Raw genomic sequence first — 23,285 nt, 5'->3', positions numbered from 1 at the left:
CCAGGCAAGCTGGGTCTGCTGGCACTGCTTGGCAAGAGATCTGAGTGGCCTCACTAGGATGACTTTTGTGCCCAGCAGATCAGTTGTCTTAGGAGAACAAATCACTGCCCCCACAAAATTCCCCCACAAAAAGTGTCTGTGGCAGCTGCACGTATAGAAGTGGGAGCTCAACCTCACAGCTAACCCAGGAAAAATGAGTTTATTAATTTTACACCTCCAATCCCATGTGTTGTGCTTTTTCCTCTTGTTTAATGCTACATGCACTACTGATTTCATTGAGATTGAGGTGTCTGTGCACTGAACTTCATTAAAGAATAAAATGCCCTGTACAGAAGACAGTTAAATCAAAACAATCTAGAACCAGCCAGCAGCTGGTTTTTACTTAAGGTAAAAAGGTCAGAACTATTGTGTTAATTTTTGGGTTATTTTTAGAAGCATCCTTTAGAGGGGCTGATGAAGCCTCTGTCTTGGACTTCCTGGAGACATCCATGCCATCTGGCCTCAAAAAATAAACATACCTACAATATAAGCACTTGGTTATGAAGGAGAGTCAGAGACTGACTTGTCAAGCTCTTACCATCTGACCCAAAGCTGAATAAGCAAATACAAGTTAATAAACAAACCAAACTAAATAAAACAACCTAGCTCTGGTGCAAAGTCGAGAAATTTACCAGTCTCACAGAAAATTTCTCTGCAGCTCCAGAAATGTTCAGATTGTTACTGAGTGTTTCAACTACAAGAATTGGGGATTGTGAGAGAGATTTGTCTTCTTTTTAATTTTTTAAATTTTTTTTTTAATTGGAGATTGGAGTTATTGGGAAGGGAAAAAATTAGTTTAGCTCCTGTCTGCTTTCACTAGAACACTAGAGGAAGCTAAGAAATAAAAGAGCATAAAATTTGTTAATTTGATGAGATAGAGAGAGAGAGATGCTGACCTAGGTGGCTTCCATGTCAGACAGTTACCCCATGTACCTCCATAAAATGACACAAGGTGGATGAATTATCAATTTCTTGTAGGCATTTCCTTATCAAAGGCACTTGTTGAACAAGGACAAATGTAAACCATAAAAAGAAAATACGTGATTCACACTGCTAAGAGGTAAAATAAAGGGGTCATAGGAGTCCACAGTAAGAAAATGACAAGACTTATTATTACAGGTGGCATGGAGCAAGACTAATAAGCAGATGAAACACAAAAGGATAAAAGTGAAAATACTGAATGATATGATATCCAGAATACTGAATAATACTGGAAAATACTGAATGATATGATATCCTTATGATATCCAGATGTCAAAATTATTGACGGGGGGGGGGGGGATCTTATCACTTTGGAGAAGAAAAAGTTACAACTTCAAAAGAATCATCTCTGCCACTTTAAAAGTAGGTGCCGCTCGCAGACAGAGCTGCCAATATTTTGGCATCGGGCGATCCTAACGAGAAGGATTCTAGCAGCGGGGGTAAAATAATGCTGATTTATTTCTGGACGCGGCACAATGGCTAGTAAGAATGAGGCAACATTTTAGATTTTGCTTTGAAACGGAGTGTGGGTAGCCCAGAAATAGCTCTCCCGTAACGTGGCACGGGTGCCATCCATCACGGCGCGGGGATGGAGAGCGCACAAAAGCCATCCGCCGCGGGTGGTGGCTGCTGCTTGCACATTGGGCTGGGGAGGAGAAGCAGCCGCTTGCCCCGGCAGGATTCCCGCAGGAAGCGCTCAGCGCCGGGCGGGGCTCGGCGCGTTCCGGCAGCGGGGCTGGGGAGCTCCCTCCTGGGGCGGGGGGAAGAGACATTCCCGATAGGAAGCGGCACCGTCTCCTGCTTTATTTAAATAAAGCCAACCTCTGCGGCTCACACGCGGGGGAGCTTTAGGCTTCCATCGCGGATACAGCGGGTGACAAAGGCGCCCGCGGCTCTCCCCACACGCCGGGAACGCGGGCCCGCGGCGCGGGGCGGGGGCGGCCGCGCAGGGTTTAAATGCCCCGCGGGGGCGGTCCGGCAGCGCGGCGTGTCCCGCCCGTCCCCGCCCCGCTCAGCTGACAGCAGCGGGGCCGCCCGCCCGTTCTGTGCTCGGTGCCGCCGCTCGGTGCCCGCCTGCGCGGCCCCGCCGGGGATGGGGGGCGGCGCGCCGTGACCGGCCCGAGCCGCGCTGCTGCCGCCGCCGCCGCCTCACGGAGCCGCCGCCGGCGGGATGAGCGGGAGCGGCAACCCCGGGCCCGGCGCGGCGCCCTGCCGCTTCGCCCACTACTTCGTGCTGTGCGGCATCGACGCGGAGAGCGGGCTGGAGCCCGACGAGCTGGCAGGTGAGCCTGGAGGCCTCGCCCGCGCCGCTGCGGCTCTCGGCGGGCGTGCGGGATGCGCTGCCTCAAAATGTCTGCTCCCCCCGAGGAGGGCAGGAAGAGGAGGGGTCGCCGCGCCGGTGGGAGCCGCTGAGAGGGAGCGACTCTGGAGGATAAAGCATCCTCCCCCGGAGGGGCTGGTGGAGCATCCCCCGAGGATGTGGGGAGCGTTCGGCCGCGGGATGCGCCGATCCCCGCAGGCCGGGCTGCGCTGACCCCGCTGGCCCCGGTCCCTGGCGGTGGCGGGGACAGGCAGCCTCCGGCGGGTGCCACCGGCAGAGAAGGGAACCCAGGGCTACGGAATTGGAGGGAGCCGAATGACCGAGCTTTCTGCCGGGGTAGATGGGTTTTCTTCAGTCTCTGCGCTGGAAAGGAGGGGGAGGGATCTGGGAAGAACTGAATATATTAATGGAATCTCATCTTTCTTATTATGTTTATTCGCACCTTATGTCTATTCAGAAATAATCTTCCCGCATTCTTCTTTCCCTCTCTACCCCAAAAATGTTACAGAAAAAAGGAACAAAACTATTGCTGTAGGCTCAAATACATTTTCTAAAATGTTTATTTTTGGTGGATTCATGACTGGATATGAGCTGATTATGTTGGCATAAGGCAGCAGTTCTTCCTCAATGTCACTTTTGTTTATGCAAGAGAAACTAAGTCAGGTTTTTACATATAAAATTTGATCAACTTCAGGCTTAATAACAGAGCTTAATTGCATGGAAGCTGAGCGTTTCCTCATGGAGTTCCGAGTTTGGAAGTGTTTAAGTGCCAATGTTTGCCCATTCCTGTGCGTTCTCACTGCAGGCAAAGGAGCTGTGTGTGGCTGGAGTTGAAGGCAGCTGTGAGCCCCTGTGCCTGGCAGTGGGATCCTGGGGATGGGATCCTACTGAGGTCTCTGCAGCTATTGCATCAGGAAGTACCTTGCCTTCTGGTTGTGTAAGAGAAAGACACGATGATCTGTATCGCTGGTCAATGTACACTGGTTGAAGTTCATGTTTTTGTCACCAGTGAAAGGGGTGGATGCACGTATGTTTCCAAGGAACAACTTTCCAGGGAGCTTTACCTTAAGGCAGGGTAACTAAGTCTCTACCCTTGGCAGGAAGCACACACTACTGTATGGAGGTAACCCTGGGGACTCCAAGTTGAAGCATTAGCTAAATGTATTTTCATCTCTTTGCTTTTTCGCATGTACTTGTGACCACAGCTGTGTGTTTTCAGTTTTGCTGCTTTTAGTAGAAAACTCCTGACTCCCAGGAGCCTCCTCCCAGCTGATGGTGTGCAGGGTTTGATTTGCATGGTGTGACCTATTGGGGTTTCAGCTACCTAAAGTTGGAGTCATCTATCTGAAAAGAAACTCTTTTTAAAGCTGTGGTGGCTGGTAGGCTGTGTTTCCCTGATGTACCCAGGCTTTCCAAGTTGTCTTTTGCTGATTTTTGCACCATTTCCCAGGGAGGTTCCCAGCTGTGTTCTTGGGGAGCACTGCTCAAGGGCAGCCTGAATGTGGTGGGTTTGTGCAAATGTAGTGCCTCGACTGTGGTCATTCAGTAGGTTTGGCTGGACTGCTCCAGCAACACTAAGCAGATTTCAAAGCTAAAGTAATCCCCCTCTTCATTTTTCAGTGAAAGAAAGTGATTTTGGCACATACAGGATAGACCCATTTAGAAAATACAGTGCAGCTGTGAATAATTTCAAAGAGAAATTAACAAAAGTAGTAATTTTTGAAGCAATGTCTTTGTAGCTGATTTCAACTAGGCAAGGTCCAGCAATATGGTTTGGACATACAAACACTTTTGGTAATGCCAGTTCTGGAGGCATTCTTAATACTTTAGGAGGGTTGGGATGTGATAGAGGAAGAAGTGGAGTAACAGAAATATGATGGGACTTAACATTGCCACTGAGCAATGTTATATTTTTAGGGACTCGTGACACGAGCTTTCTGCTATCAGCTGGGAGCTCAGCAGTGGGAAATGCTGGGGAGGAACAGGGAGTGCTGTGAGCCACAAATACAATACAGCCATGGAAAAATTAACTCTGGTTTGAGAGGTAGCTGAGAAAACATTTCTGTTAAAGCTTGGGGAGTACTGATCCTGCTGTAGGCAGGTGGTAGTGAGAGCCCATCTAGAAATCTGTGCTACAGGCTTCAAAAACCAAGGTACTACAATGGAATTCTCTGCTGTAATGGGTGGGGAGAAAGATGCTTGAGGAAGCAGAAAGTCTTTTCTATCACAAGAAACCCACAAATGGCTGTTCTTTCTAAAAATGTTCTTAAGATTCTTTGTGGAAGTAAATGACCCTGTTCTTTCAGTGTTATGTAGCTGTGGTAGCTACATCTTGCTGTCCTTGTGCTTCAAGAGCTTGTTGAGGTAAGTCACAAGGCATCAATGAAAAGTTGCTGTGACTTAAGCTTCTGCACAGATCATCCCCAGTTCAGCAAAAAAAAAAAAGTAATCAAGAACCTGCTTATCCCCAAACCCGTGAATCCCTTGGCAGCCAGTGTTCACAAGGATCCTGCTCACCCCAGCTCTGACTGCTGCAGCTGCCTTGGGGCTGAGCAAAGAGCAGGAGAAGGGACAAGAGGAGCTCTGCTGCTGCTTTGGAGGCGCAAGGGCCTCTCCCATGAAGAGAGAAGCAGAAGTTAGAAAATCTGAGAATCTGAGGTGAACCCTGTGGTGATATTCAGGCAGCTCCCCGTGGTACGTGGTGTGCTGAGGAGCTGCTTGTGGGTCAGCTCTGGCGTCACCTGGAGCTCCCTGACCTGTGCCCTGCCTTGCCTGGGGACAGCCTGGGACTCTCCCCAGTGAGGAGGCTTTCCTTGCCTGAAGCCCAAAATATCTTTTGACAAAAACTCTCTTCAATTAAAACCAGCAAAAAGCGCCAAAAAATCCTCATCTGCTGCATCAGGCAAGAAGTGAAATATTTCAGTGTCACTCGTGAAAGCAAAGAACTGCTTTTCTGATTCATGTAGTGTTGATAGGTTTGTTCAGAAAATGAAATAAAATCAACATTTATGGTTGTATAGCATTTTGACATGCTTTTAGGGGAGAATATTTTGGTTTATATTTCTTGTTCCACTGAATGGATGCTCATGCTTGAAATAAGCTTGGTAGATGAGAATTTTCCACCAAGCAAACAGTTCATTTTGCTTAGATTTTTTTTTGTCTTTTGCATGCATGATGTTTTCTGGTACAGATTTTTTTTTTTATGAGTTGCTCCACAGCTGGCTCTTCAGATGGCTGATTTGGGGTTTTTAAGTGAACTAATTTTGAACAGCTAAAAGCTGTTTACCTATTACTCAACTTGGTAGTGTATCCAGGCACACAGCAAAATTGTGTGTAGATTATGATGTTGTCAAAACACTTGTGGCCCTTATCACAAAGCTCTCACTCAAGGATGGAGGGAAAAAAAATCCCCTTTTTTTTTTCCCCAGGGACTCTTTTCCAGGCTCTCTCCAGGGACTGAAGGAGGAAAGGAAACTATCTAAGGATTTCTGGGTGTTTAATAGTTGGAGGGGTCATAAAAGGAAAGCAAGGTATTTGATGTGAAATATCTTGAAAAGCATGAAAATTTCAGTATTGGTTTCATTGCCCTGTTGAATTCCCCTAAAATAGGGTAAAGGGAGCTTTTCTGTCATGTGTAGGGCTGATGGAAAATAAATTTCAGTTCCCTTTCCTCTTCATGCCTGCTTCTTTCAGGTGAAGCCATTTTGAGACTATCAGCCTTGGAATTGCATGTGCTCAAATGAATTTGTTATAGTAAATATTTAACACTGCATTTAACAAAAAGACCTAATTGTTCATTAAATTGTTTCTATCATATGTTTTTTCATACTATGTGAATTTCATGTTCATCTATAGTGAGCTATATGTGCAGGGCACAAGGTTTTCTGGCTGTAGCAGCTTTTAGCATTTGCTTGGGGAACATGTTAAATTTTGTAGTATCTTGTTTGAGTGTCACAAACTACAATTTAGAAAAATCCAGAGTACACGTGACTCGGTTAAAAAGAACATGAAATATACTTAATTGGGGAAGTAATTTAATGCTCTGAAGGAGAGTAGGGAGAGAATTAGGGATGGGTGTTTTGTTCTGAAATGGAAGAACTCCATTGAAGGTGCAGTTTGGAGGAAGAGAAGGTGCAGTAAGCCCGTGTGGGAACTGGGACTTGAAGGACCATTTTGGATGGTGCCTTCTCTGTCTTAGAATGTGAATATTGGTGGAGTTATGACTGCCTGCCTGCTGCTTATAAGATTTTTATAGGGTTTTTCTCCACACATGAGCTGTAAATGTTACATTACACTGTCTAGTTGTGGCCATTGTGTAAAGATTCAATGTCTTACTGTCCTATTCAGTGTGTGCTTGAAAACTCTAGGGAGCTTCATTACCCTACTGTTAAGATCAAATTCTTTATTTTAATGGCCAGCAAAGCAGAGAGTGGATACTGGTCATGCTGACTGAAAATGCTGAATGTCTTGGGGAAAATGCACATTTCTTCTACCTTATGCTGTTTCCCTACAAAATATCCACATATTGGTAATTAATTTCCCTTCAATGACATGGTAAAATCCAAACAGGGCATGCTGCAGTCTGGCTAACTGTGCTTCTTATCTAGTAGGCTCTTATTTTTAGAAAGCGAAAAGACTTTTTTGTCCTTGTGTGTGCTTGGCACCTGCGTGCCGACACCCCGCGGAGCCTCCCCGCCGCCTGCGCCGTTCTCCTTCGCGCTTCCTCCGTGCCAGGGCTGTGCGCTGCCAGAAAACTCGGTGGCATTACTACAGGCATACAACTTCTTGTGTGCATGGCTTTTCTGAAAATAGGCAGTTGGATTTTTTCCTAGTTTGCTGGAAATAGACTAAGTTTCCCTCTGCCGAGGAATATCTGATCAGTTGCGATTCCTGTTCGTGACTTACGCATCTGACGCAAATGGAAAGCAGGCCACAGAGGTTCTGCTTTTCGCTTTTAAGCGTGGTCCAGATTTGCACAAAGCATTTTTGGAGGGATTGTCCAGATTAAGTAACCTGGATGTGGATGAGAATGGTGCAAGTAGAGGCAGAGATGGTTTATGCTGTTCAAGTTAACAGAACTTGCTCCTCAGAAGTGGTTGAAGTCGATTGCATAGGATTTCTCATCTTTGCAGGGCTTGTGGGAGGAATGGAATTCAAGAGTTTCTCCAGCCCCCCTTAAGAAGTGATGCTCAAATGCAGCACTAAATCTTCTGACATTATAGCTAGAAAAAACCAAGTCTCGTGGATTAGGGATTGGATGGACTAGCCAGCTTATTGAAGTAAATGTCATTTTTTGTGAACTGTCGTAATAATAGGGAAATACTGTGCATTCATTTAGGAAACCTGTTTGATAAAAATCTAAGCTGGGTTAATATTTTGTTCATGTGAAACCAAATCTTATTCTGCATATATGAAGTGTTGCTTTTCTAGTTAAAGGAACATGGAGATAATCCCTGCTTTTGGGAAACCAAAATTGGATGCTGAAACAGAAATAATGTTTCTGCTCTCTTCTACATCTTCAAAGGTGGTGACATGGATAATTGCTGTAATGGTTCCTTCTTCTTTTTTTGCTATTGGAGGAAACCCGAATTCCACTGTAATAGCACAAAGGTTGTAATTTTATTTAAAAAAAAATCGGAATTATGCATTAAAGACTTAGTTCCTATAGGAGGATTTCTGCAGCCAAAGGAGTCAGTGCTTTTTATAAAGAACTGTCAATATTATTGATAAGTATGATCTCCATTTAATAAGGAGTAACTCTCTCTTGCTGGCTTGGATAACACACCAGTTTGTGGAATTGCTGATGGCTGTGATGTATTGCTGTGTTTCAGCAATAGCACTTTCATTCTCTATCTGCATATATGCCAGAGAAATGCAGGATTTAAATGCTCACCCAGCCCTGATGTGATTATTCTGTTATACATTTGCCTTCATCTAAGTTTTTTCTACGTATTCCTTTGAAAATAAGGTACTGATGGGGTTGGAAAAACACCATTGTTGCTATCAATAGCACTGACTCACTAATGCTAAACCAAAGAGAATTTCTTGTACTTTGCTTGCCAGATAAGCTGCTGTTTTGATTTCCACTTAGACAGACTAAAGCCTCTTGCACACTCGGAGGCTGCTGGGCTGCCAGTGGCTGCTGCAGTGGCAGAGAAGCAGAAGGTGTGATAGTGTACGTGAGGGGGCTTTTTCAGTGAGGATCCCAGAACTGCCCTGTGAACAGTGCAGGAGGCAGCCCTTTTCCTTCACACTCTGTAATTGCAGCAGTGATCAAAGCAGTGCCGGGCAGAATGGCTGAGCTGCTGTCCTTTAGGAGAACGACCTAAATCCAGCCCTAATCTTGTTCCTGCGCAGCAGCCTGAAGTCACTGCTGGCCCCATCCTGGTGGCTTAGTGCTGCAGTGGCTGTGGAGAGACGGGGTCCCAGGCCCACAGCCTGTGCCACAGAGCCCTGGCAGACAAAGGTGGCACACAGCCTGTGCCTGGGGCACAGAGCCCCGGGATACAAATGTGGCACAAACGTGGCACGTCCCAGGGAGTGTGGCAGCAGCACCGGATTGGGATCGGCACGGTCGTGTGTCAGTGGGGAGGGTGCAGATGTGCTGGTGGTGTGAGCCTGAGATCAAGGTCTTGCTGCCAGGGGAGAGGCTCCTCTGTTGGTGTCCACCTCTGTCCTGTCCTCAGGGTGCTGGAGGATGGTGGCATCGGGTGGAAAGTGATGCCCACCGCCCTGCAAACGGAAGAGCAGTAACCATAAGTATGTCAGAATTGCTCAGGGCGGTGCGTGACTGTAATATTGATTTCTCTGCTCAGCTGTTTTCCTGTGTCCTCGCCAGAGCCTTTTCCCAGTGCTGCAGGAGCTGTGCCAGTGCCCTGACACCCTTCCCACAGCTTGCCCGTGCCAATGCAGAGCTCCATGCAGGAATAACTCCAAAATCAGCTGCTTCAGGAAAGCTGCACGTAAGCCAGCAGGGCAGGGGTGTCAGAGCTCTCTTGCCTGCCCTCTTTCACCTGCTTGTCATGGGCTAATCAAGTTGTCCTTAATGCCAGCTTGTCCCTAAAACATGCTGGCAAGTGTACAGCCCACAGAGGCTCTGCGTGGGCTGGCACTGGGTGTGTGGCTGGCACACTGCTCCTGCTGCAGTTCTGGTCTGTTGCAATGAGGGCTGGACTCAAGGAGAAATTTGAATGAAGGGGAAAAAACAAACAGTGCGTGCACTTTGATGCAGTTAAAGCTGTGATCTTTGGCTGGTGTTGTTTGAGATCATGTAGGACCACTTACATATGTGGAAAGAGTTTCTTATTGAGCCATTTCTGGTGTGCATGTAGAGGAACTGTGTGGAATATGTGAATCTCTGTATAGCTCATGACTGAGCCTACAAATTTTGCCCTTCTCTTGGTTTTTTTTTTCATTATTTACCTCTTAACCAGTGAATAGCAAAAATATATACAGTAGGAAAAATTGCATTGAGGAAAACTAAATTTGGTCAGGAAACAGTAAGCTTTCACTGTGGTTTTTTTGATCATATTAGCCATATAGATAATCCCAAAAGTCATTAGGGAAGAAATGGTGATGGGTCATCATAGTAAAAGAAACATTCTGGGGGAATGACTAATGTGTGATAGACTGCTGAGGTGTCAAATATAGGCACGGTGGAAGAAATTTCCGTTTCATTAAGAGTATGAAAATATAAACAACTCCATTTGTGCTTTTTGCTTGGAGTCAAAGATAATTCTTAATCATCTGATCAGCTGAAGGTTCTCTGGTTAGGGTGTCCTAGGCTTGGTGGAAGTGCCTGGCTGAAAACATGAAGCCATTCTCCTTTGAGGTCTGAGATCTTGCTTCTACCTCCATGCCTACCCAAGCCATGAAAAACAACATCACAACATCCAAGCAGATGCTTGAAGAGTGAAATGGGAAGAATATTCCATGGGACAGAGGAATAGGAAGAGTACTTCTATGGTTTGAAGTACTTTGCAAGATCTCAGTGACCTGCTTCAAGTGATAGTACAAAAATTAACTCTTACTAGAATATGATATTGGTGTGAGGGGTCTGTTTTTGGTGGATCTGTAAAGAAATCTTGTTCTCTTCACAATTTCTTACAAACACGTCAGCTGTTCTTGGTTTGTGTTCAGAGGCAATGTTTAAATATGTCAGTCTTGTAGAGTAAGCACCCCCCTCACCCTGGAGCATGAATTTGAATTTGCTTTACAGTCATTTTAGCCATCAAATTGCAATAATAATTCTGGGATCTAGTAGCACTTAAAAGAAAACCTAGTAAGCTTTATATCAAGCTTGATATGGAGTCAAATCATGCTTTGAAGCTGTGTGAGTGGCAAGTTGCACAGCATGAAAGCCAGAAGTATCCTCTGTCCGCCCCCTTCTCGGTATTCTCTTGTCATGTTAAAGACTAACATGTGGAAGGGTAAGGGGGCTTAATCTGAAACACCATTCTGTGTAAACAATGACAGGATTAAACAAAAAAAAAAAAAAAAGGAGCCAAGCTCAACTGCCATGGGTGTGTAGTGGCTGCTGCTTTTCACGGATGACTGCAGTTATTTGTGTAAATTTGCATTTTCCCCTCAGCATCTCTGTAAAGCCCTGCTCATTCCCATGCAGAGCTGTTGGCACGTACAAGCGGGTTGGCATGCGGTGGCACGCGATGCCGTGTCACCTGTGGGAGCAGGAGCTGCACTTACAAGGGAAAATCAAATATCACCATTTTTGTTTTGTTCCTTGCATGTTTGCTCCTTACACGAGGCTGCCCAGGTGTCAGAGGTGCTTTGAGTCCCTTGTGACTGAAACACAAGAGGGCTGAGCTCTAAGTAATGAAATGATGAAACCCAGAGCTCACTTATCTGGTAATTCCTCAATGAAATATTGATTAGATGGGCCAAGCAGCCTGCTTTGGACTGACCAGCATCTGGAATCAGCTGGAGCCTTCTGGAAGAGGATGCTGCTGTCATGGTCCAAATAGGTATTGCTTACACTGACTTCAGGTGTCTGACAGGTTCTGCAGTCTGTGTTCTCGCTGGCCTGGAGCCTGCCTGGAGGGTCTAAATCATCTAAGAGCCCCCCTCTCCTGCTTTCTCTCCAGATTGCTGCTGAGATTAATCCAGTCAGATGGTGTAAATACCTTCTGCTGGGCCCTCTGGTCTCCCCTGAGATGCCCAGGGAAGAAAATTGAGATTTGTTGTTTTAAATTCAAATTATGAAGTATTTGAGCAAAGAATGCAATATGCAATTGAATAAATATTTGGCTTTTCATTGTTGAGGGAGGGGAGGATTTGCTGATGAGTTAGTTATTCACACAATACTATTTTTCTATCAGCATTCCCACTTGGTATTCTTGTTTGTTTTATGCTGTGCAATACTCTGACATGAATTTAAAATGAAGAACAATTTTATGCTTAAAAACAAAACACCAGCTCTGTTAACACAGACTTTCTCTAAGCTGTGATGCTGGCTGGTGTGGAAGAGATAAAGGGCTGCTGCACTGTTTCTAGAATGGGACTTTTTTGTAATGTAGATTTTGTCCTTTCTCACTTTTATTCTTCCAGTATGGCTGTATAAAAATACACAGCACCAAGTATTTGAAGAAGAATTCCCACTTTTTGTTAAAAAAAATCCCAAAACCAAAGAATCCAAACAAAACTAACAGAAACACTAAAAACACCCAACCCCCTAAAATTTTGTGAGGATCTGAAGATTAAATATTGGTCATGACTCACATTGCTTGAAAACTGCCAGGTGCTTTATAAAAATGACTGATGGTAGGTGTGTGTAAAGCTGTGTGTAAAGGATGTATTTTGCTGTAGTGATGCCTTGTAAGCACTGCAGAAATATCAAGGCCAGGAAGAATGATATTACCGTGTCTTTAATGCACCGCTTTTGGGGTTGTCAGCCTTTGTCTGTAACTTCTATTGCTGTGAATCTATTAAGGGACAACATTTATCTCTGGAAATCAGGATAGCAGCTATTCAGCATGGATGGATTGGGTGTTTAGCCTTTTTCCAAGATGATGCTGTTCAAGATGGGTTTTTCTTACGAAATATTTGCAAATATATTGACTCTTTCTGGCTTTAGTGAGTATGACAGCAGATGTTGTTTGACTCTCTTAATTCAAGCAGGGATGTGTTGTCTAGTGTTTGTGTCTGAAATTTGGGAATGACTAAGAATTAAAGAATCCTGGTGTAGGGAATGCTATTAAGTAATCTTTTTTTTCCTGTATAAATATGAACATCTGCATGGGGTGAGGCAGCTGTAACCATGGTCTGCTATTGCACTCAGCCAAAGGGGAATGGTGGTGGGAGATGTTAACTTTCAGAATAGCAGTTCTGGATAATAACTTACTGTCATTTCCATGCCCATGTCTTTGTTTCTCTCTACTTGGAGCTGCCCACAGGGTGGTGAGTTGAGTGGGGAAAGAAAGAACCCTGTTGAAATTTGCTCAGTGTAACATACTGCTAAGAAAAAACAACCACCAAAACAAAAAAAAAATATCCCTCCAGCCTCCTGTGTGCTGAACTTCCCATGAAAGCTGTGCCTTAATGAGCTCAGGCCCCTCAGCCCTGCTTTGTCCCTGTCAGCAGGTGAGAAAGGGCCGAGGTCCCTGGCGTGGGTGCCCTGGCTGTGACCCAGGAGCTCGGGCCTCGATTAGTTCAGCTCTTGTGCTTTCAGTGGGAATAAGAATGACAAAACATTTGTCTGGGGGCCTGGTTGTATTCATGCTCCTCCCTTCAGGTCCGTGCTGGGGCTGGCAGAGCCATTTGTCCAGGAACCAGGGAGAAAAGGCACAGATTTAGGTCTGCCCCAGAGCTGAGAGTGCATCACTCAGAGCAGTCATTGCAGTGGTGTGTCCAAGACACAGATCATACATTATGGTGATAATGATCTGAAAGCTATCTGCAATTCAAAGTGGGTATTGGGTTTCAGTTATTGGTTCATATTTTGTCAGCACTTTGTGACAATGACTTCTGACCGTGTCCCAGTATTGCTTGTGATGCACTGAATAACTCAAAAGGGAAGCTGATGCTAACTAAGCAGGAGACCATCTGTGTTGTTAATAGTGCAGTGTTATCACACTCAAAACTCAGCTTGAGTGATTGATAACATGATCACACCAGGCTTGTTTCCTTTTTATTAAAAAAAAGTCAGAATACCAACCCTTCCCCCAACCAATCTTATCCTCCCCCCAATCTTATCTACCAACTTCTGAGCAAACATGTCAATTTAATTTTGTCAGAGATGGAATGGAAAACAAAGAGGATTTTTTTTTTTTTTTTTGTGAAGTCCCTGCAGCTAGAGCAGAGATCCTAATTAACCTTCCAATATCGTGTAGGTACATGGTTTGTGGTAATTGGGAGTGGGGCTGTGGCTGAGCCTCATCCCCAATGGGCTACAGCTGTGCAGGACAGGTGAGCAGCATTGAGGGCAATGAGTGCCCAGGGGCACTGACCAATCACCAAGGGGAACAGAGGGCACACAGGTGTAAAGCATGTAGGATGATGGCTATAAAAGGTTGGAGAGGAAGAAGGGTAGATACTTTCAGCCTTGGGAAGTGACAGGGTGGTACTTTGTATGGGCAAGTGCTTAAAACCTTCTGATGAGGTATGGTGTTACTCTGTGTGGGCAGGTACCTGATGAGGTATGGTGTTACTGTGTATGGGCAGGTACCTGATGTGCACTGGTGTTACTCTGGGTAAGTGCTTAAAGCCTTCGGAAATTGTCTGGTGATACTCTGTGTGTCTTGGCCGTCTCAGCTGTGACATATGCTGCAACACAATAGCACAAAGGCTGTAGGAAAAGCAGCAGCAGTTTCTAAAGCAAGGGAGGCCCCTGCATGAGGGTGTCCTGGCAGTAATTGGCAGCCCCAGAGTGGGATCCAAGCAGAGCATGCACTGCCTCCTGCCCAAAGGTAGCCCCTGGTACTGAGGGGAAAGGAAGGAAGGAAGGACTGTTGGAGCTAGCAGGCCTGTGTGAGCAAAAGGAGCTGCAGATGAGAGCACCGTGACTCCTGTCCTGCCATCCTGTTGCATAATTCCTGGTGCTATTCACCCCTACCTGTGAAAGCCTACAGCTGTGCTAAAGCCATTGTCCTCAGTCTTTCTTGCTCAGTCTCAGCTCCTGCAGTGTGATAACAGGCAGTGGGAACAAAGCTATGTTTGGCAATAAATAGCAGTTCTCAGATGGTTGTTTGCAGGGTCCAAGTCCTTCCTCAGCCCCAATGAAAGGATGTAGGAGCTTGATTATGTTGGTACTATTACATCCAGAGATCTATCTATGGAAAAACACCTCTGTATTTCTTCAAAATATACTGAATGGGAGATTCTTCCCCAGCATATTCTGCTTCTGTGAGTTCTTTAATATCTTTTTCTTTTCTTATCTTCCCTCTTTCTACATTCAAGAAAAAACCAGCTCATCCTCATGCTTTATTGTTCTAAAATGCTATTCTGACCTTTCTGATGATATTGTTCAGAATGACAATCTCTAGTCTGATATATTAAAGTGCTAATGCTGCATTAGGAGTCATAAAACTGTATTTAGTGCATTAAATTTTGAGTAACTCCAGTAAAAGGCGCTGCAAGGGATGGCTAATCACTTGGCATTTATGAGTTGTCTTGGAAGTAAATGACAATATCCAGCTGAATCTGCCTGCTGAAATAGCCCAGAAGGAGATGGCATTGCCTTGCAGTGGAAGGTTGGCAATCTGTGCTTGATTAATCTGCTCACCCCAAAGTGGCATCGCTCCATGCTTCCAGCAAGCTTGTAACAGATGAATGCATTAATGAGCCCCTGGGTAACTGAGAGGACCCCCGGGGGCCCAGGGATGTGGGGAATGATAAACATTGCTGACTCCGTTTCTTGCTCTTATATTACATTTTTTCCCCCAAACTGTGCTTAAGTGATTCCATGTTAAAGTGCCTTTCTGCATAGCTAACAGTAGCAGAGCTGTTTGTGTGGGTTTGACTGGCTGGGTTACTTAGGCCTTTTTATTTCCCTGACTTTTCTTTACTTGAAAAAATGTTGCTGTCTTCAGAGGTGAAACACTGACTCTTGGTTAGGTGCTGCTAGACCATGCTGAGTCTTTGTATGTTAGAGAGAGGCTGGGATCAAACCTCCCTTGGGGCCAGCCCAGTGATCCACTGAGCCATCATCATCATCTGTGTGTAGTCAATTAACTGGCTGGTACAAGTGTGTAGAGGCCTCTGAGGGCTGATGATGACAATATGTGGTCCAGAAAGTTTGGGAATTATTCTGGCTATAAGAGAAAACAGTTTCAGGAGGCTACTTAGCTTTTGCAGACTAGATCGTCTTTAATTGTCACCATCTGAATAGGTTTAATAAGAAAGGAATTGCAGTTAAATTTAAGTAGGCTTTTGTATTCGGGAATGAAATTTCTGTTCTTCTTTCTTGTAGTGGCTTACTAACAATTGTCTGGCTAATGCATTTAAATTCTGCTCCTTAAAAATGTATTAAGTGGTTTATTTGTAGGAGGTCATCAGTTTCACAATATTGTATAAAACTGAAACCAAATCTTCCTGTCTGCAGCTGCAGTGTTAAATAGAGCATCATTGTCATGTGGTGAGCATGGCTGTCAAAACACTTCGGTCAGAGTGGGTAACATGAACAGTTCTTCTACATTAAATATTTATAGAAGAAAATGCAAACTCAGAGGGCTGCCAGCAGACAGACATACTGCTTAAATACATTGTTGTGGTGGTGAGGGCATGGGTCTTTGTGCTGCAGCTTTAGGAAAAAGACAGCAACCTGTTTCTCCTTGTTCATGGCCTCAAGGGTGTGCTTTTTCTGCATATGCACATGTATGAAAAGGAACTGGAAATTTAAAACTTCCAAAGGAAAACAGTAGCTCAGCACAAGCGATTTGGCTGCCAGCATCCCCCAAAATGTCTGTTCTGCTACAGCAGCCACAGGAGAGTGCAGCACAAGCTTCTCTTGTGTGCCTGGCCCAAGGGCAGCGCGTCTTTATTTCAGGTCCTCTGGTGCAAACAGGTGGTGAACTACAAGTGGCGAGATGCTGAGGAGAAAACCATGTAATTAAATCTGGCACTGTAGCATAATAAATCTCCCTTGTATTCTTTAGCTTCCTAGAGCCTTTCGAGCAGTACACAATGGCTGTGATTAATGACTGTTGTATTGTCTTAAATAATAAGCTTGAGCCTTTGGATAGGTGACATAATTTACCCTTAATGAGCGTCAGCTTCATGTGTTTGATCTCAATGCTTTGAATTTCAGTGTCGTTGTTGCCATGTCCTTGAGAGATTGTTTTATGCTGAAGCAAACCAGTAAAGGAAGGGGGATGGGGAGCAATTTTTATCCGGGTGTGAAGAATCCAACCAAACTGTTGCTCTGGTGATGCTGACTTTCTTGTTGTCTCTTGTTTTTTGATATGTGAGATGAAAGTGATTTGAATTGTTCATAAACTGGACCCACTGCTATTGAGCGAGATCTTTTCTTTGATAAAAGTGTTCCTTGCTGGGAGGTGTCTGCCGAGAGCACCATTGATGGGTGTTTCTTTTTGTGTGTCAGGATGCACCAAATAGCCAGAGCAGGGAAAAGGCTTTTCGGGCCTTTCCACATCATCGCCTCGTCCATCACCACCTCAGTAGGCTTCTCTGTTGTTTTCTCCCTTGACTGAAGATAAGCAGCTCTTTGATATGAGCTCCTGTGTCTTCACATTGCCTGGATTCAGCTGGCAGACAAGAAAAAACATATATTCTCTTCCCTGCAGTACCTGTGAAGAGCTTTCCCCACCTCTATCTGCTCAGCACTTCAGAGCTGCAAAGGGAGGGCTGAGAAACTACAAAGCACATCAGACCTAATTATTCAGCCAGCCTGAATAAGGGCCTTTCTTTCCTGCTTGGGATATTCACTTTTGCCTGTGTGGGTAGTTTGACTGACAGAGCGTGCTGATCCCAAAGCCATTGCACTGTGCCCTATAAATGCTCCAGCCCCAAATCCATCCTCCTTGGGGCAGCCTGGCCCAAGGGGGCAGCTCTCATGGCAGGGCTCATCAGTGGAGGGTCAATGCAGACTCCCCCCTTTGTCTTTATTTTTGCAGGGATGGTGGGGAAAGGGATTTAAAATCCCTCACCCTTTCTTAGTAAGTCTGACTCATTTTGTTTGGTTTAGCGTTGTGGTAGAAAGAAACATAATGGATTTGTTAGGGTCAGTGCTTCACAATGTGATGGTTGACTTTGATGGGCAATAGGGCCTAGTTTGCCACTCCAGACAAAGGATTTGTAGGTCTTGCAGGCTGCCATCTGTTCCTAAAAGCGAGTTTTGGTGGAGAAGTGATGCAGCTTGCATGCTGAAAACGTTGGGGTCTTTTTCTTCAAAACTGCTGTGCCCTTATGTTTGAGCTTTAAATTTCAAAACTAAACACAGTTTATTAATAGCAGGACTCCCTTTTGCCCTTCGTCAGGCAAGCTGAACATCCAAATAACATTAGTGATGTGTTGACGTCTTCTAAAACATTTGTATTTTAGAATGTGCATGCTGATCCCCAGAGTGGGTTCTATTCTTTTCTTCAGCCCCCACCCAAACTCTGAAATGCAACATCTGGCTGCATTCAGGTTGTTTGCCTTTATTCTGCTACATCAGCATATAAGGCACAGATTGGACACGAAATAATGTTCAGCTTTCATTTGATTTTTCTCTTGTGCTGAAGTTTTGTCTTATGCTTCCTTAAAAACAGCAGAAAAACAGTTGAACATATTCTGCCCCTATAATCCAGAGTGGAAATTCCTGCTTTCCTGCAGTGAGTTTGCTGCAGAGTCTCTTAAATAAAGTGACCAGCCGACCTGTAGGGCTCAGACATGCTGACAAATACAGTCTATTTATGTGCTGTGCCGTAACCTGTTAATGGATTGTTTCTATGTATAACTACTGGAGGAAGCACAGAGCTGCACAATCCAGGTCTGGAGGGCAGGAAGGCATCCTGCTGCAGGATTTAGCAAATGTAACTAGTAAGGTAAAGCTTTTGCAGTTTTCTTATTTACAGCTGGAGATGAACAGGACCTCCAGCACTACAAAGAGATCCTGGATTCTGGTCCTGCCCATTGCTCTCCTGGTGCAGTCCTTCCTAACACTCTTACAGTACATTTTTCTGTTTTATTAAGGGGAGAGACTGGTGTGGCTACTGTAGCTGTGCAGGTACACAGGAGCATCACTAGAAATGGGGCTGGAAGTGCTGTGTTGTGACAAGTGAGTTAATATGCTGCTGCTGCATGTCACAGTAAGACTGTGATGGCAGCCAAAGGAAACTGGCACCTTCCCTTTGCCCCCAAACACAGCAGCCCAGGGCGTGCCTCTGCAGACATCCCGGGCATCTTGTCACCCTCCTGCACACCAGTGTGTGCCAGCCACTGGCAGAGAGCTGGCAGGCTGCACTGGGGCTCGTGCTCCTGCTGCCCAAGTGCTGTGTTTCTGGCTGTTCCTGGATCAACCTGCTCTCCAGACTTGCTCCCAGCCCTGGCAAGTGGCTCGGTGCTGGGGGCTGGTGGGGGAGAAGGGGCTTGCTGGCTTCCCTGCCCTGCTGGCAGAAGGAAACACAGTCATCAGCTGGCAAACAGCACAAGCAGCTCTGCTTCCCTGCCCTGGCTCTCCTCACAGCGCTGTGCCTGAGCCAGTGCTGTGCAGGCAGCACTGAAAAGAGGATTTTTTTTTTTTTGAGGGAATTAAAGGAGTAAATGACTGTCTTTGATGTGGTGGCCTGATTCTGTACTGAGCTTTCTGCTGCAGGAGCTGATAGGCTGTCCCTCTGCCAAATTTTCCTCTGAAGGGTGGAAAACACTATTTGACAAAGACCTGAGGCCCAGAAAAATGACATTCCTGGTCAATAGGATTAATTTAAATGAGGGGGTACCCAGCTCTTATATGAAGATGAGAGCTGATCCATAGTAGGCAGTCTGAACACAGGCTGCTTCTACTGAATCAGGCTCCTAGGTCATCTACCTGGCTGTTTTGTGGAATTTAAATACTTTGCCAAGGAAGGGCTTGTCATGTCTGGATATGTAATCTAGACAGCTTTGGATAGCTGATGCTCATGGTTTTCTTTGAAGATGTGATGATGGTTCAGTGATGAAATGTATGTCCCAGGAGTGAGTCCATTCAGCTACCTCCTAAACTCCTTTCAAGCAGCAGAAAAACTTCTGTTTCCTTTTAGGTGCAGCAGTGTCATGGTGTCAAGTCCCAACACCTGTATGGGACCCTTGGAAGTATGCTTGAGGAAGCCCATGATTTTCATGCAGTTAATTTTAAATTTCCAAAGCTGAGACTTTCTTGACTTTCACTAAAATACAGGGTGACACAGAAGCTTCACAGAAGTGCAGTCATTAGCTTAAGAGGATCAGATAAAAATTGAAAGGGTTTTGTTTAAGAAAAATTTGCATCAAGGACTTCTAGGTAGCTGTCTTATGATTATATTTAAAATGAGTATTCAGTTTGAGATGCCAACAAGTTCTTTATAGTCCATTTGTGGACTCCAGGTTTTTGGCAATGTGTATATACTGCAGCTTTGGAGCTATCAAATTTATTGAAGTGGTGGGTATAGGAGCCTCAGTATCTTTTTTGTGTAGCCTTTGTATTTTCTACATCTTAAAAAAAATAAAAAAGAGGGAGTTGCAGGGAATAAACTTCTGAAGAGTAAAGACAAAAATGGTGGGATTGTCATTTTGTAGATACAGCAGTTGATTTAGTCAGCTTAGCCAAAGAATCTTTGGCTCTATCAGAGAAGAACTTTTTCTGCTGTACTTAATTGAATTTGCCAAGCTGGAACAAGCCCTGGCATAGCAGTTTCAACCCCTGCCTTTGCTAGTCAGCAGCATGCAGAGCTGCAGAGAAGTGATGAAAAGTGCTGAGCAAATGCTGGGTGAGCACTGCTATGCCTTCTTGACCTGGTGGTGATGGTCATTTCCTCCTCCTGAGTCAGTTTGGGACATTTGGCACGTGCCCAGCGCACAAAAATGAGTTGTGTTCCACAGGGATTCACTTCACTGCAGAGGTCTGTGTGTGCACTCAGTGCCTGTGCAAGACAAGCTGTGCTCTGGAGAATGGATCTGATCTGATCTAACCAAGCCTCTGTGGAGGAGGAAAGCTCACATCAGTTGGGAGCTGCAGGAGGAAAGCAGGAATTTTCACATACCACTGCAAAGGGGCATTACTTTTGTCTGGAAGCCTAAGGGTTTTAGTGGAGGAGCCTAAATCCTAAATTTAAGTCCTGATGTGGCATTGACTGTAGGTCCTAAGGAGCTTTATGTTCTGTCATTCCTGCAGCCTACTGGAAAAATGTGTCATTTGTGTAGGCAATAAAAGCATTGGCTGTGGAAGCTGCAGTCATTTGCACACACAAGTGGATGGTTCTGAACCAGTTCAGTGATGAGCAGTCCCAGCCTGCCTAGTGAGATAGTGGGGAGCTCACATCCTACCAAATTAGTTGTTACTTGAATTGGGAAGGAGGGGAGTGGTGTGCAAATGAATGCCTTCCATTTGAGTTCATTTGGATGTAGGAGCTGCTGTTTTTGTTTGATAAACTTGATAAACCTCATCTGCTGTAACAATGATTTCAATTGGAGGAAGATAAATTGAGGTGGAGAAGGAAATTGGAGGGCACAGGCTCAAGCCTGAGCAGGAGGATTATTTTAATAACCTTGTCAAATGCATGTTGCTCTGGTTCAGGGTAAATGCCAATTCTTCAAAGTTCTTAAGGTGAAAAAGGCAGAGACCTCAGCTTTTCAGGTATATTTGAGTATAATATTTGAATACATTTGAGATGCCTCTGAAAAGCAAGCCCAGTTTCCACCAGCTGAGCAAGACAGAAGATTGTGTCACTTCCTTGAGGAAACAGACAGACTCTCTGCTGCGTTTGTTTTCCCAGTCCTGGAATGAGAGCTTTCTTTTTGTGCTATCTGAAATGCTGATTAGTAAGATGTCCTGACAAAAAGGAGGAATTTAATGCAGCAAGAGGCAGAGTGATGTAGTTTATCTGTGGGTGTGCCCCTGTGGGTGGGTGAGATTCATGCCCTGAATTAAGGGCAACGGTGTGTGCTTCTGTTGGACACAGAGGAAATGACTTTCAAGTTAATTGAATAGTGTTGGGTGTGTGTGACGAATAGAAGGCAATGAGCAGAAGTCATTTTCTAACTTAAGGTAAGTTTCACTTGTATTTGATGCACTGCACTAAAATAGCTCAGATACAAAGCTTGAGGTTAAAATGCACAATAAAGCTGGAATACAGACTACTGTTTGGAAAAGCTAAGTTGCAGAAATTTGTAGAGAACAAGTCTGTAGCTTAAGACATAAGCAAAACCAGTAAGAGACCTGATAGCTTTAGGTTATAAGGCAAGAAAGATTATCAAACAGAAGTGATGAGTTAGGGGTGCTGGAAGTCAAAGCAAAGCTGCACAGTGCCTGGGAAGCTGAGGGTGATGGTGGCTGTTCTTTCTCCAGATCAGTGGGAAACTCTGTGTGTGTGTATACAGATGCATGTGCAGACTCCTTCCCATCACAGAAGAGCCCCAGGTAACCTGGTTTGTTAGAAAAGGAAGTGGCTCACTGCTGTATGAGACCCTTTTCCACTCACTAATGGCAATTCACTGGATATTTCTGAGTGTCCTAAATGAGGGACAATGACCTTGATGGCCAATAGGGACAGCTTCAAGAAGAATCCTGGAAACCTGTTAGCTTCTTGCATTTTTTCTGCACCAGATCAGAGAATTGTAGTAATCTTTTTTGCATAAGGTGTCCAATGAGTGATTGAGTGAGAGATCTTGCTTCTTTTGGTGCCAGGGCTCTTGCACATGAAGAATATGCAGTGGCACTGTTTTCTTGTTGGTTTTTTTTTATAGCGACCAATTCTAATGCTTGTTGAAGAGCCTCATTATTCCACAGATCCTAATGTTCCACCAGGAATGATCTTCTAAATCTCTCCAAACTTTTCACTTATGCTAACAGGAGAAATTTTGGCATCTTTTTCCCTCATTCTGTCCCTTGGTCCACTAAGAGAAAGTTGTGGAAGTGTGAAACAAGAAATCAGTGGTTTTGTGTCTGTCTGTGTCTATGTATGTTCATGATAAGTCAAGATAATGTTCTTAACTTTCTTAAGGCTCTGAATATAAAATCCGTACCTCAAAATCTATGAGGTAAGATGTAAAAAGACATAAATGGGAAGTGCTTTTGATAAATGTTTCTAAGAGGATTTGTTGAGCTAGATGACACATAGGGATTACCTCATATATATATGTATATTTGTACTGCAAGATGGACTAATGTTAAACCTTTGACAGACAAAATCACAGTATTTTGTAAATGGGTACAGCATTTACATTTTTCTTGTCATGTGGCTCTGATGTGGAGTCATTTCCCCAAGCTTATTCAGAAAGCTGTGGAAGCATGAGCTCAGTTACATCCAAGTTCTGTAAGACATTGACTGAAATTAGAAGCAACTTGTGGCTGACAGCATTGCTTTTTCCTTTCTCTTTGAAGCTTCCAATCAGGTGGAGTCTTTTCAGCTAAGATGGTGGTTTTCAGGGCTGCATCATTGTTGTCATTGCGTTGCAGATACCACAGAGTTCTGCAGGGTGATGGATGGCTCCTGGAACAGGCTGCACAAGCTGTCCTGCTGCTGGAGCAGTGAGGGAGGACTGAGTTGGCAGTGCTGATGGTTACTGCAGCACTGTCATGCAGTTCTCTTGTTCCTGCAGCCAGTGCTTGTCAAATTCTTGGGAGATGTATGACTTGATTGTGACTGTCCTATCTGGGGACACTTAACTGCACAAAAAGACTTAGCTAAACTAGCGCGCTGAAAATCTCACAGGGAGCAGATTTTGACAATTTTCAAAATCTTTGTCCGTTCACTGGTGTCTGAAATTCTTTCCTTCAAAAACAATTTTTAAAAGAAGTTTTCCCATCCTCCAATCT

At 44.7% G+C, this 23,285-nt stretch overlaps 1 protein-coding gene across 1 annotated transcript in view; it reads left to right on the top strand.

Annotated features, from left to right (window-relative positions):
- The first annotated feature begins 2,171 nt into the window (after window positions 1–2,171).
- DENND5B (DENN domain containing 5B) overlaps window positions 2,172–23,285 on the top strand; it is a 104,061-nt gene continuing 82,947 nt past the window's right edge. The window contains exon 1 of the mRNA XM_054281954.1: window positions 2,172–2,303. Coding sequence (XP_054137929.1) covers window positions 2,192–2,303 — 112 coding nt within the window. The 5' untranslated portion in view covers window positions 2,172–2,191. The remainder of the gene's footprint in view (window positions 2,304–23,285) is intronic.

The sequence above is a fragment of the Melozone crissalis genome, unplaced genomic scaffold (genome assembly GCF_028551555.1).
Source record: "Melozone crissalis strain CALT ecotype California unplaced genomic scaffold, PUWL_Pcris_2 ptg000033l_1, whole genome shotgun sequence".
In the NCBI taxonomy this organism is placed as follows: domain Eukaryota; kingdom Metazoa; phylum Chordata; class Aves; order Passeriformes; family Passerellidae; genus Melozone; species Melozone crissalis.
Note: the sequence above shows the minus strand (reverse complement) of the source record. Positions and strands in the feature narration are given on the sequence as shown.